We start from the raw sequence: 13713 nt of genomic DNA on the forward strand, positions 1-13713 counted from the left end.
CACACGGAGGAAATCTTTATGACACTGGATCTGGCAATGATTTCTTGGATATGACACCAAAAGCTCAAGCAACAAAAGATAAAATAGATAAATTGAACTTCATCAAAATTAAAAACTTCTGTGCATCAAGGACACTATCAAGAAAGTGAAAACACAATCCAAAAAATGGAAGAAAATATATACAAATCATATACTTGATAAGAGCTGAATATCTAGAATATAGAGAGAATTCTTACAACTCAACAACAAAAATAAACAGACCAATTAAAAAATGGACAAAGAACCTGATTTCTCCAGAGAAGGTTTACAAATGAACAATAATCATACGAAAAGATGCTCAACATCACTAGTAATTAGGAAAATGCAAAATAAAACCACAATGAGACACCACTTCATACATATTAAGATGGCTATTTTTTTAATTAATATATAATTGATTTACAATATTGTGTTAGTTTCAGCATAGTGATTCAGTATTTTTGCAGATTATACTCCATTATGTGTTATTACAAGATAATAGGAATAATTCCCTGTGTTATACAGTAAATTCTCATTGCTTATCTGTTTTATATATAGTAGTTTGTACCTGTTAATCCCGTACCCCTAATTTGTTCCTCCCCACTTCCCTCTCCCCTGTGGTAACCACAAGTTTGTTTTCTATGCCTGTGAATCTGTTTCTGTTTTGTATATACAATCATTTGTATTATTTTTAGATTTCACATATAAGGGATATCATATAGTATTTGTCTTTCTCCTGTCTATCTTATTTCACTAAGCATAATATTCTCTAGGTCTATCCATGTTGATGCATATGGAAGAATTTCATTCTTTTTATGGCTGAGTAATATTCCATTATGCACACATACATATATGTATTTCTATATATAACATCTTCTTTATCCATTCATCTGTTGATGGACACTTGGGTTGCTTCCATATCTTAGCTATTGCAAATAGTGTTGCAATGAACATTGGGGTGCATGTATATTTTCTAATAAGTGTTGCCATTTTTTCCAGATATACACCCAGGAGTGGAATTGCTGGATCATATGGTAGTTCTATTTTTAGTGTTGGGGGGGACTCTCCATACTGTTTCCCACAGTGGCTGCACCAATTTACATTCCTACCAACAGTGTACGAGGGTTCCCATTTCTCCACATCCTCTCCAACACTTGCTATCTGTAGACTTTTTGATGACAGCCATTCTGACAGGTGTGAGGTGATATCTCACTGTGGTTTTGATTTGCATTTCTCTAATAATTAGTGGTATTGAGCATCTTTTCATGTGAAGATGGCTATTCTTTTAAAAATGGAAAATAACAAGTGTTAGCTAGGATGCAGAGAAACTGGAACCCTGGTGTATTCTGGTGTATTGTTGGTAGGAGTAAGAAATGGTGCAGCTGCTATGGAAAGCAGTATGGTGGTTCCTCAAAAAGCTAAAGAACTGTCATATGATCCAACAATTCCACTTCTAGGTATCTACCCAAAATAACTGAAAGCAAGGACTCAAATAGGTACTTGTACATCCATGTTCAGAGCAGCATTACTCACAATGTCCATTGATGGATAATGGATAAACAAAATATGGTACATACATACAGTGGAATATTATTTAGCCTTGAAAAGGAATGAAGTACTGACATGTGCTAAAACATGGATGAATCTTGAAAAAGTTATGCTGAGTGAAAAAAACCAGACACAAGAAGCCACATTTTATATAATTCCATTTATATGTAATGTTCAGAACAGGCAAATCTATTGAGACAGATGTAGATTAGGGGGACTTCCCTGGCAGTCCAGTGGTTAAGACTTCACCTTCCAATGCAGGGGGTGAGGGTTCGATCCCTGGTTGGGGAGCTAAGATCTCACATGCCTCCCGGCCAAAAAAACAAAACATAAAACAGAAGCAATGTTGTAACAGATTCAATAAAGACTTTAAAAATGGTCCACATCAAAAAAAAAAAAAAAAAAGACAGATGTAGATTAGTGGTTACCAGGGGCTAGAGGGAGTGTAGAATAGGGGAGTGACTGCAAAGGAGTAGGGGGTTTCTTTTTGGGTGATGAAAATGTTCTAATTGAAAGTAGTAATGATAGTTAAGACCTTGTGAATATGTTAAAAAACAGTGAATTGTGTATTCTTAAATGGTGATTATACAGTATGTGAATCATATTTCAGTAAAATAAATTGCCCTTCCCCCAAAACTCTGACAGAGCACATCATTTCTCTGCTTAAAACTACCCACTGACTTTCTGTCCCAATTAGTATAAAATGCAAAGTCCTTTCTGTGGCCCACAAGGCATTACAAAATCCAGCTCCTGCCTCATGTTCTTCTACACCCTCCCACCCCAACACCATTGTTCACTTAGCAACAGCCACTCCAGCCTCCTTTCTATTTGCCAAGCATGTTCCCACCTCAGGACCTTGGCACATGCTGGATCCCTACCTGGGATGCTCTTGCCCAGTACATACATCAACATCACTCATTCCAGACTCCTGTTCTCTACTCAAACATCATCTTAATGAGAAAATTCCTAGAAAACATGATTTAGAATTTCAACCCCTGGGCTTCTCTGGTGGCACAGTGGTTAAGAATCCGCCTGCCAATGCAGGGGACACGGGTTGGAGCCCTGGTCCAGGAAGATCTCACATGCCGCGGAGCAACTAAGCCCGTGCACCACAACTACTGAGCCTGCACTCTAGAGCCTGCGAGCCACAACTACTGAGCCCGCGTGCCACAACTACTGAAGCCTGCGTGCCTAGAGCCCGTGCTCCACCACAAGAGAAGCCACTGCAATGAGAAGCCCATGCACTGCAATAAAGAGTAGCCACCGCTCGCCACAACTATAGAAAGCCCGCGAGCAGCAACAAAGATAAATAAATTAATCAACGCAGCCAAAAATAAATTAATTAGTTAAAAACAAAAAATTTCAACCCCTGCCCCACAGAAACACATACCCTCATATCTCTTTATCTGGTTTTATTTTTCTTCATAGCACTCAATATCATGACATATCATACATGCTTTTGTCTGTCCGTCTCTCTGTCTGCTAAAACCTACTGTATCTCCAGTATTTCGAACAGTGCCTGCACATAAGAACTGAATAAATACAGTATGATAGATGCATGGATGGATGGATGAATTTGAACAAATGAATGAATAAATGGAAGCAAAAAGACAAACAGAAATGTAGTAACTTGTTTTATGAAAAAATACGTAGTAAATGGTAGGGCAGAGACTCAACCTAGGTCTGCCTGACTCTCAAGCCCAGGCTCTTTACTTCTATGCTATAATTCCATTTACTAATTTGGAGACATTGGAGGAATTACTTGTTGGGTGGAAGTGCATTTTGTATAATGACAAGATATCACATACATCTCGAAATCCATTTTTTAGTTCCTGTCCATTTTCATGCAACTACCAAATTACATGCAAAAGCATAACAACTGACAGCCTCCAAAATGACTGAACTTCGTTTATTTTATATTGCTCAGCTATTTTAACATTATGCTAATTAAATGAATCTGACTCCCTCTCTAAAGACAAGAACACCAAACCAGTTGCAAACTCCAAATCTCTCTGCACCCATAATGTATACTAGTGAGAACATGCCAAAGGAAATGGGCCTTTATACCTGGTGGGCATACAGTAGGTTCTGCTCTTGCAAGAGCCATTCTGGGGCAGAAGCAAACAGGGATCTAAGTACAATACCCCTCTCCTTCTGACCAAGACTCAGAGGACAATTATAATAACTTTTAACTTTCCAGACTAGGCTACAAGGACAAGAAATAATGGGCTAAGTGGTAAGTCACTCGTTTTATTAACATCAGTTTCTCCACACTTACTACAAATGTTTAAGTATTGATTAAACTTATTCAAAACACCTTACGCTTTGTGGTTCTTAATTTCCTGTCTTCTCTACTTCAGATGCTAAGCCATGTTCTGCCTCCTACTGCATACTCCCTGCGAAGACTTGCCCAGCTCTCTGAAGAAGAGGTACCATGGAGTTTCAATTATTTGGGGAGATGACTAAGCACAGAGATCAGGTAAGCCCAGGTAAGCCAGCCCCCTCATTTTACAAGTGAGGCATTTCAAGCCCAGAAGTGATAGTTCCTGTTGAAACCACATATAACTTGTTAGTGGCAAAGCCTAGGTTAGTATCTATGTTTCCAAGATTCCTTCCAGAATAAAACTCTTTCTACTCTAATACTAAAGATAAAAAATATATATTTTTCAGGTTTACTTAACTCTAAGTTTTCAAAATAGAGGAATGTGTCTAATTGAATCTTATAACCTCAGAACTTAGATCAGTGCCCAACACACAGTAGGTATTAGTATGTATTTACTGAGTGATCAATTGTTTAAATGGGAGTTACTTTATTAAAAAGTATTTCTGGCGCATTCCCTGGAGGTCCAGTGGTTAAGGACTGGGTGCTTTCACTGCTTGGGGCCGGGGTTCAATCCCTGGTCGGGGAAATAAGATCCCGCAAGCCACGCAGTGCAGCCAAAAAAAAAAAGTACTTCTGATCTTTATTAATTAAATATTTAAAGGCAGTTAGAATACGCCTAACTTTAACTACAATAAATAACCAAGAAATTCCTCTAGTTTAAAACTAAATTGGTCCTGGGACTTTCCTGGTGGTCCAGTAGTTAAGAATCCGCCTTCCAATGTAGGAGACACAGGATCGATCCCTGGCTGGGGAACTAAGACCCCACATGCCGCGAGGCAACTAAGCCCACACACTCTAGAGCCTGCACCGCAACTAAGACCCGACGCAGCCAAATAAATAAAGATTAAAATTTATAAAAAAGAAAAAATTCAATCAATAATAAAAAAAACTAAATTGATCCAAAAATTCCTCCAGTTTCAAATAAAAATCATTTTCACAGGATATCCTTCCTTCTCAGCAAACTCTATTCATTAGAGGCACACATTCCTAGAAGAAGCTACCTGCCTCAGGACTTAATTCATTTCACCTAACCTTAAGCAAAGGCAAATCTCAGAGAACTTCCAAATAAAGGGAACCAAAAGAAAAAAAAAAAATGACAGAAATAATAGGAAAGTGATCAAGTACAAATATTTGCTGAACGTGATGCTGAAAAGCCACTCTCCTTCAGTTATGTATACCTACTCAGTGTATCATTCCATTAAGAGTCCTGGTAGCGCCCTTGCCCAATTTTTAGAAGACTCAGGACACTTGAGAACCTAGAATTGAGATCCACTGCTAGAAATTAATTTAAAGACAGAAATGTGACTCTTAAATAATGAAATATATCCAAATGTAACCTAATATATTTACAAGAATTCTGAAACTAACACACCTTAGACTAAAACTAAAAAATGAAGCACTACCACATGTATTAAGTGATCTTTCTAATACCTATATATATATAAAACAGGTATCATCATGGTTTATCATTTTATAGATAAGGCAACTGAGGAGATGAAGCAATTCCTCTACATTACAAAGCCAATTAAGTGACATAGCCAAGACTGAACCCTAAGAGTTTGCTGACTCGTAACTCCAGTCTCTTTATATCAAAGCACAGTGAGAAAGCAGCCAAAAGGACTTTACAAGAATCTCAGAGGACAATTTAATCATTGGAGCATTTTACAAAACAAAATCCCAGGATGACAGTAACAGAAACACCATGCGTTTCACACATTTTTAAATGCATATGATACATACATAAAGTATACTTAATAAATAAATAGGAATACTGTCGTCCTCTCTGTAGCCATGTCTCATACATGTCTGTGAGAGACTTTTCAAAGCCATCGTTTTAACACAGCCCTATTCCTTTCGTGTTTCCCAAATCTGGCTCCTTAGCAAAATCACAGTGGCTGTGCTCGCAGGTGCAAAAGTACAGGCTCCCAGGCCCCGACGTGGAGATTTTAAACAAGCTCAGAATCTGCATTTTAACTGCTTCTATTATTTAAATGTTTGTTTTTAATCTGAAAAATAAGCATTCTAGATGATTCTGATTAGCCAAATATGCAGTACTACCCCAACAGAAGTCTTAGAGAAAAAGCAAGCCAAGAAAACCTATGAAATTGAAATCCAGAGACAAAGATTTTTTTTTTTTTTGCAGTACGTGGGCCTCTTACTGTCGTGGCCTCTCCCATTGCGGAGCACAGGCTCCGGACACGCAGGCTCATCAGCCATGGCTCACGGGCCCAGCCACTCCACGGCATGTGGGATATTCCCGGACCGGGGCATGAGCCCATGTCCCCTGCACTGGCAGGTGGACTCTCAACCACTGCACCACCAGGGAAGCCCCAGAGACAAAGATTATTAACGAATTTCCCCAGCCCTGAAGCCAGAAGAGAACAAAAAGGTAAACGACAGCCCTATTCCAACCGTGAACCCAAACGTAGCTTTTTTTGCCCCAACTTGTTGACCTCTCCCTAGTACCATGCTATGGGACAGATGTAGATGCTAAGAGTTTCAATTTTAACATTCTAAAAAAGCTTGACTCTACTAAAACTCAGTAAAGCCCAAAACACAAGCATAAGACTGTGATGGGTATTTAAGTGGCAGCTTTCCCCCAGACCCTAGGCAAAAACTGACACAGAGAAGAGGATCTGGGGTGGGGACTGATGAGGGAGAGGGGAGGAGCTGACCTAGTGAAAGAAGTTGGCTGGCCCACTGGTTTCACTGGCCCAGACAGGAGTCCACAGAAAAAAACACTCATGAATGAGAGTCCTCTGAGTGATACTGAGAACAGTCCCCAGGAGGGATTCCTAAGCAGGATATCATAATCATAATCATAATCATCATCTACTTACAAGCTGCCTCTTCTTGGAAGGCTCAACTCCTTCTGAAAAGCAAAACACAAACATAAGTTAGAGAGAAATAAGGACCCATCTGAGTCCTACAGGTCTGTACTAAATGTCCTAGAAGATTTATAGCATCATATTAATAATGGCAAAAACTCAATATTTCTAAATAATAACCTTTTTCTTTGTCTCTCAAATTTTAGTGAAATAATAAGCAGTCTGGTTAACTATCTATCATCTCATTCTTCCTTCCCAAAACGAATGTCTCACGGAATACTTGTAGCACTTTCACCACTAGATGGAACCAACTGGCCAATGAAGATTCCAGGTATTCACTGGGCCAGCCATCAATGGCTGATGAATTGTAAAGGACTCATATCATTAGAGTCAGTGATATGAAAGGAATGAAATGGAATATTTTCTTTAATTATAAAATATTTTTGACAAATAAATAATAATTTATTATTATTATAATAAATTATTTATTATAATAAATAATTTATTATTATGATAATAATATCACAAAGAGATGACTATACACACCACTGACATGAGAAATAACCCTTGCAATAGCAGATGGGCCCCTGTGACTTGCTTTCTAAATTTATCAAGTCCCACCTCCCACTAGTCTCCACTTAACAACTATTCTTAATTTTTTGTTTATCTTTTCCATAAGTGTCTTTATTTTTATTACATATATCCGTAAATTATTAGTATTGTTTTACATATTTTTAAATTATATACTTAAAACACTGTATATATTCATCTGCTGACATCAATCTACATTATAATTAGGAGATTCACCCATATGAATATATTTCACTTTAGTTCATATATCTATAGTACAGTAGTCCAGTCTATAGATTTTTACAGTACTTATTTATCCATTCTCCAGTAAATGGAAATTTAATTTTCTTCCCATGTTTTTCTTCTCCATCAAAACAATGCTCCTATAAACATGCTGTAGTACTTGCTTCCTCATGCACATGTATAAAAAGTTTCTTGGAAGTATACACTTAGATGTGGCATGAACTAAGTCAGAAACTGCATCAGAAATTGCTCCCAAAATGACTGTACCAATTTACCTTTCCCCTCCAACATTTCCTAAGAGTTCTCCTTTCCAGACTTGTCTCCCAAACTCCTGACACTTATAATCAATTGCCTTCTCAACACTTCAAATCCAAAGTGTCCAAAACTGAATGTGTTCTCTCCACCAAAACGGACTCCAACCATAGCCTTTCCCCATCTCAGATGACGGTAATTCTATTCTTCCTGTTGTTCAGACCAAAACCCTGGACATCTGGACTCTTGTTTTTAACACACCCCACATCCCATCCAACAGGAATTCTTAATGGCTTTAAATTTAAAATACAGCCAGAATACAACCATTTTCCACTATCTCCAAAGACTTACATGCTTACAATCTCTTAACCAAAAACCTTGGATTTAGTCATGTTTTAGAAATCAGAATTGGGGGTGGGTAATTAAAGTAATAGTAATATATATATATATATATATATAGTAATATATATATATATACACACACACACACACACACATATATATAATATATAACACCCTCAACAAAGACTAGGTCACCAACAAAATACATCAAAAACATTAAGATTTCTCCAGTAAAGTGTATGACAGCCACAATAAATGTGATAAACACTCTAGTCTCAGTTCAGTTTTGTCACCAGAAGAGTTCAAATTAGGTCAGGTTTTACTGCTACGTGAGTTACAGAATCTCTTGGGTTTTGCTATTATGATCCAAGCCACCATGGTCTCTCCCCAGCCTCACAACTGTCTCCAACTGGTATCCCATTCCTGCTTCTATCCTTAACCCACATGGTCTATTCTTAACAGAGTGATCCTTTTAAAGGTCAGTAAGATCACAACACTCCTACTCAAAATCCTGGAATGGCTCCCCATTTCATTCAAGAATAAAAGTCAAGACCTAAATGGGTGACCCACCACCCTTCCCCAGTATCTCTCTGACCTCCTCTCTCCCATGCACACTTGCACATTTTGATCCAGCCACACTGGACTTTACTGTTTGTCAAACACATTCGGTATTCTTCTGCCTTAAAGCCTTGTGCTAATCTGTGCACTCTGCCTAGAATGCTCCTCTTCCCCAAATATTTCCTTGGCTAACCCCTACAGCTTTCAAATCTCTTGGCTCAATTTTCACCTGAGTTCTTAATGAAACCTACTACCCTGATAGCTCTATATAACATTACAACATATTTTCCACCCCATCACACTCTTACTCCACTCTGCTTTTATAACCAATACACTTTCCATACACTTACCACTTCTAACGTACTACGTAATTTACTTGTTTATAATGTTTATTGTTCATTTTCTGTCTTTCCCCACTAAAATCTAAGCTCCATGAGTGCTGGGATCTTAGTCTGTTTTATTTAGTAATGTACCTCAACAACTTAGAACAGTGACTGGCAAGTAGTAGATGCTCAAAAATTTGTTGAACAAATGATTTCACATACTCGCCAATACCTGGCATTTATTAAACTGTTTAATTTTTGTCAATCTAATGGCTGTGATCATATCACAGTATGGGTTTAATTGCCATTTCCCATAATTACTAGTGAAGCTAAACAGTGTTTTATATGTTTATTGGCCATTAGGGTTTCCTCAACTGTGAATTGCCTATTTACAATCGTCCCTCGGTATCAGCGGGGGATTGGTTTCAGAACTCCTGGCAGATACTAATACCTGCAGATGTTCAAGTCCCTTAGATAAAACAGCACCATACAGTACAGTTGGCCCTCCATATCTGCAGCTGGGGAGCCTGCCAAGACACAGGGTCAAGTGTATATCCCTGGCCTATTTTTCTATTAGGTTTTCTATCTTTTTTCTTATTGAGTATAGGTATTTACCTAATATATTCTGGATACTAATTATTTGTGGATTATATTCACTGAAAATGTTCTCTCAGTCTTTTTACTTTTTTTTAATGGAGCCACCAAAGAATTTAATTTTTATATCATCAAATCTATTATTCTCCTTTATTATTATCTCCTCTATTTTTACATATAAGAAATACATCCCTAAGACTCCTCGCTCCCAATGCAGAGAACCCAGGTTCAATCCCTGGTCGGGGAACTAGATCCCGCACACATGCCGCAACTAAGAGCTCGCATGCCTCAACTAAGACCCAGAGCAGCCTAAATAAATATTAAGAAATACATCCCTGACACACAGAGACATGAATACATTTACTTATATTTTCTTCTAAAAGATTATAGGTTTACTTTTCACACTAAGTTTGTGAATATACCTGGAACTTATTTTTGCATATGGTGGGAGATAGGAATCCCATTATATTTTTTTCTATAGGAGTGATCAATTAGCCCAAGCCATTTATTAAATGATATGCAATGTCAGTTCTGTCATATATTAAGTTTCCATGTACACAGGGGTGTCTTTCTTGACTATATTCTATTCCACTGAGCTGTCAGCCCCTGTGCCTATACCATGCTGTTTAATTGGTATAGCTTGACAATAAATCTTGATATTTGTAAGGCAAGTCCACTCACATTGTTATTAGTCCTCAAAATTATGGGAGTTATTCTTGGGACTCTGCTCTTCCATATAAATTTTAGGATCAAGTTGTAGATTAAAACTTGACACTGCACTCAATCTAGAGGATAACTGACACATTTATAATACAGACAACCGCTATATAAGAACATGGTAAATCTCTCCATTTATTTAGGTCTTCTTTAATATGTTTTAATAAAGTTTGATACATTTTCACATAAAGATTATACAAATCTTTTGTTATATTTATTTCTAGATAGCTTACATTTTCTTGTTGCCATTATAGTGTATTTTTTAACTAAATCAAGAGTTGTATTTCATTACACCAGTAACACCATTTTCTTCCCAATACAACATGAAAATTTTCAAACACAGGAAACAGAAAAGTTAAAAGATTTGTACAGTGAACATCCATATACACACCCACAACCCAGACTGTACAACTGTTAACATTTTGTGATATTTTCTTTGTCACATATTTAGCCATCTATCCACCCATTTGGGTTTTTTAAAATATTTATTTATTTATTTATTTTGGCTGCGCTGGGTCTTAGCTGCAGCAAGCGGGATATTCGCTGCAGCACGCAGACTCCTGGTTGCGGCATGCAGACTTCTTAGTTGCAGCATGCGAACTCTTAGTTGCAGCATGCATGCGGAATCTAGTTCCCCGACCAGGGATCGAACCCGGGCCCTCTGCATTGGGAGCGAGGAGTCTTTTTTTTTTTTTTGGCTGCGTTGGGTCTTCACTGCTGTACATGGGCTTTCTCTAGTTGCAGCGAGCGGGGTCTGCTCTTTGTTGTGGTGCGTGGGCTTCTCATTGCAATGGCTTTTCTTGCTGAGGAGCATGGGCTCTAGGGTGTGTGGGCTTCCGTAGTTGTGGTGCACAGGCTTCAGTAGTTGTGGTTCACGGGCTCTAGAGCACAGGCTCAGTAGTTGTGGCGCACAGGCTTAGTTGTTCTGCAGTATGTGGGATCTTCCCAGACCAGGGCTCAAACCCATGTCCCCTGCAGCGGCAGGCGGATTCTTAACCACTGCACCACCAGGGAAGTCCCTGTTTTTTTTCTGTTGTTGTTATTTTGTTTTCGGGGTTTTTTTAATGCATCTCAAAGTAGACTGTGGACATCAGTACACATTTCAGTATGTATATCATTAAGTAGAATTCAGTATTTGTTTACAACTTTTTCATGTTGGGTTTTTTTTTTAAGGTAAACGCTGAACTGCACAAACCTTAGGTGTACCAATGAATAAGTATGATAAATGTATATGCTTATAACCTAAATCCCTATCAAAATACAGAATATTTCCATCAATTCAGAAAGTTTCATCATGTCCTTTCTTGGTAAATTCCCAACAAACCACTATTCCCTTGCCCCAAGCAAATACTATTCCCATATTTTCACCATAGATTTTCTTTCACCAGAGCTTCGTATCAGTGGAATTATACAAATATGAACCTCTTTATATAACCCCTTCTTTCACTCAGTATAGTGTTTCAGAAATTCATCCATGTGGTTGTATATAACAGTACGAATATCCAATCATATTAATATACCACAGTTTAGTAATCCTTTCTCCTACTAATGGACATTTGAGTTATATCCAGTTTTGAGCTATTAGCATTCCTGTACAAGTCTTTTTAATAGGCCTATGTCTCATTTGTCTTGAGTAAATAAGAGTGTAATTGCTGGGCTATAGGATAGATGTATGTTTAGTTTTATAAGAAACTACCAGATCTTTTTCTAAAGTGATTATACCATGTTACACTTCCATTAACAATGTATGAGAGTTTCAATTGCTCCACATTCTAGCTAATATAGGTTACCCTCAATAATATAAGAATTGCTCTACATTCATGCCAAGATATGATATCAGTATTTTAAATTTCAGCCATTCTTGTGAGTGTGTAGCGGTATCTCACTGTGGATTTCCATTTTCCTGATGAATAATGATGTTGAGCACCTTGTAATGTGCTTATTAGCCATCAGTACATATTCTTGTATGAATTACCTTAAAATATTTTGCCCCTTTTATAACTGGACTATTTATCTTTTTATTATTGAGTTGTAAGCGTTCTTCATATATTCTAGATGCAAGTCCTTTATTAGATATTTTGATGAATATTTTCTCCCAGCCTGTGGCTTGCCTAGTGAAGTTATATGTGGTGTCTTCTTTTTTTTTTTTTTTGCCATGCCACACGGTTTGTGGGATCTTGGTTCCCCGACCAGGGAACAAACCCATGCCCCCTGCAGTGGAAGCGTGGAGTCCTAACCACTGGATCACAAGGGAATTCCCATAAGTGGCATCTTTTTTTTTTTTTGAAAAAGACAGATGTTTCTTGTCCTCATGGAGCTTACAGTCTAATGGGAAGAAAGACAGTAACTGAGACATCACACACATAACTAAAGTAGTTACAAGTTGGGTTCAGTGCTCAAGCAGAGAATAACAGGGGCAAGAGAAGTTGACTTCATTCTTATCAAAATGACACACGCATCTGGTTAAAAAAAACCACACAAACACTATAGAACAACTTCGAATATAGAGAACAATCCTTTCATCCTCTCTCCTCAACCTTCAGTTCCACGAGGCTACTTTTAACCTTTCTCTTTTAATTCTTCTGCTGATTGACCTCTATTTCTCTAGATAATACGCTTCTGTCCTCTTTTTTTTTAATTTTAGAATTTTATTTATTTTTTTATACAGCAGGTTCTTATTAGTTACCCATTTTATACATATTAGTGCATATATGTCAATCCCAATCTCCCAATGCATCACACCACCACCATCCCCCACCATAAGTGGCATCTTTTCTTTTTTTTTTCTTTTTTTTTTGCAGTACGCGGGCCTCTTAACTGTTGTGGCCTCTCCCGTTGTGGAGCACAGGCTCCGGACGCGCAGGCTCATCAGCCATGGCTCACGGGCCCAGCCACTCCGCGGCATGTGGGATCTTCCCGGACCAGGGCACGAACCCGTGTCCCCTGCATCGGCAGGCGGACTCTCAACCACTGCGCCACCAGGGAAGCCCATAAGTGGCATCTTTTGATGAACAAAAGTTTTTACTTTAACGAAGGTCAATTTGCCAGTATTTTTTTTAATGGTTAATGCTTTTAGTATCTTGTCTAAGAAAACTCTGCCCATGCCAAGGACACAAAAATATTTTCCTACATTTTATTTCCATATGCTTTATGGTTTTAGCCTTTATGTTTAGGTTCACATATGTTTATGATCCACGTCTGAATTAATTTTGGGGTAATATGTGAGATGGGGTTAAGGCTCATTTTTTTCCCATATGCTATCCACTTATTCCAGCACCATTTATTAAAAACACTATCTTTTTCTCAACAGATTGCTTTGCCACCTTTGTTGAAAATC

The 13713-nt window shown here is 37.9% G+C and overlaps 1 protein-coding gene across 6 annotated transcripts in view; it reads right to left on the reverse strand.

Annotated features, from left to right (window-relative positions):
• MAST2 (microtubule associated serine/threonine kinase 2) overlaps window positions 1-13713 on the reverse strand; it is a gene marked incomplete at its 5' end in the record, with an annotated part of 201156 nt that overhangs the window by 110306 nt on the left and 77137 nt on the right. For all 6 annotated transcript variants that reach the window (XM_082674649.1, XM_082674647.1, XM_082674646.1 and 3 more), the window contains one exon: window positions 6790-6821. In XM_082674649.1, the coding sequence (XP_082530775.1) occupies window positions 6790-6821 (32 nt within the window). The remainder of the gene's footprint in view (window positions 1-6789; window positions 6822-13713) is intronic.

This window comes from Grampus griseus (assembly GCF_964374135.1).
Source record: "Grampus griseus genome assembly, chromosome: 1".
NCBI lineage: Eukaryota > Metazoa > Chordata > Mammalia > Artiodactyla > Delphinidae > Grampus > Grampus griseus.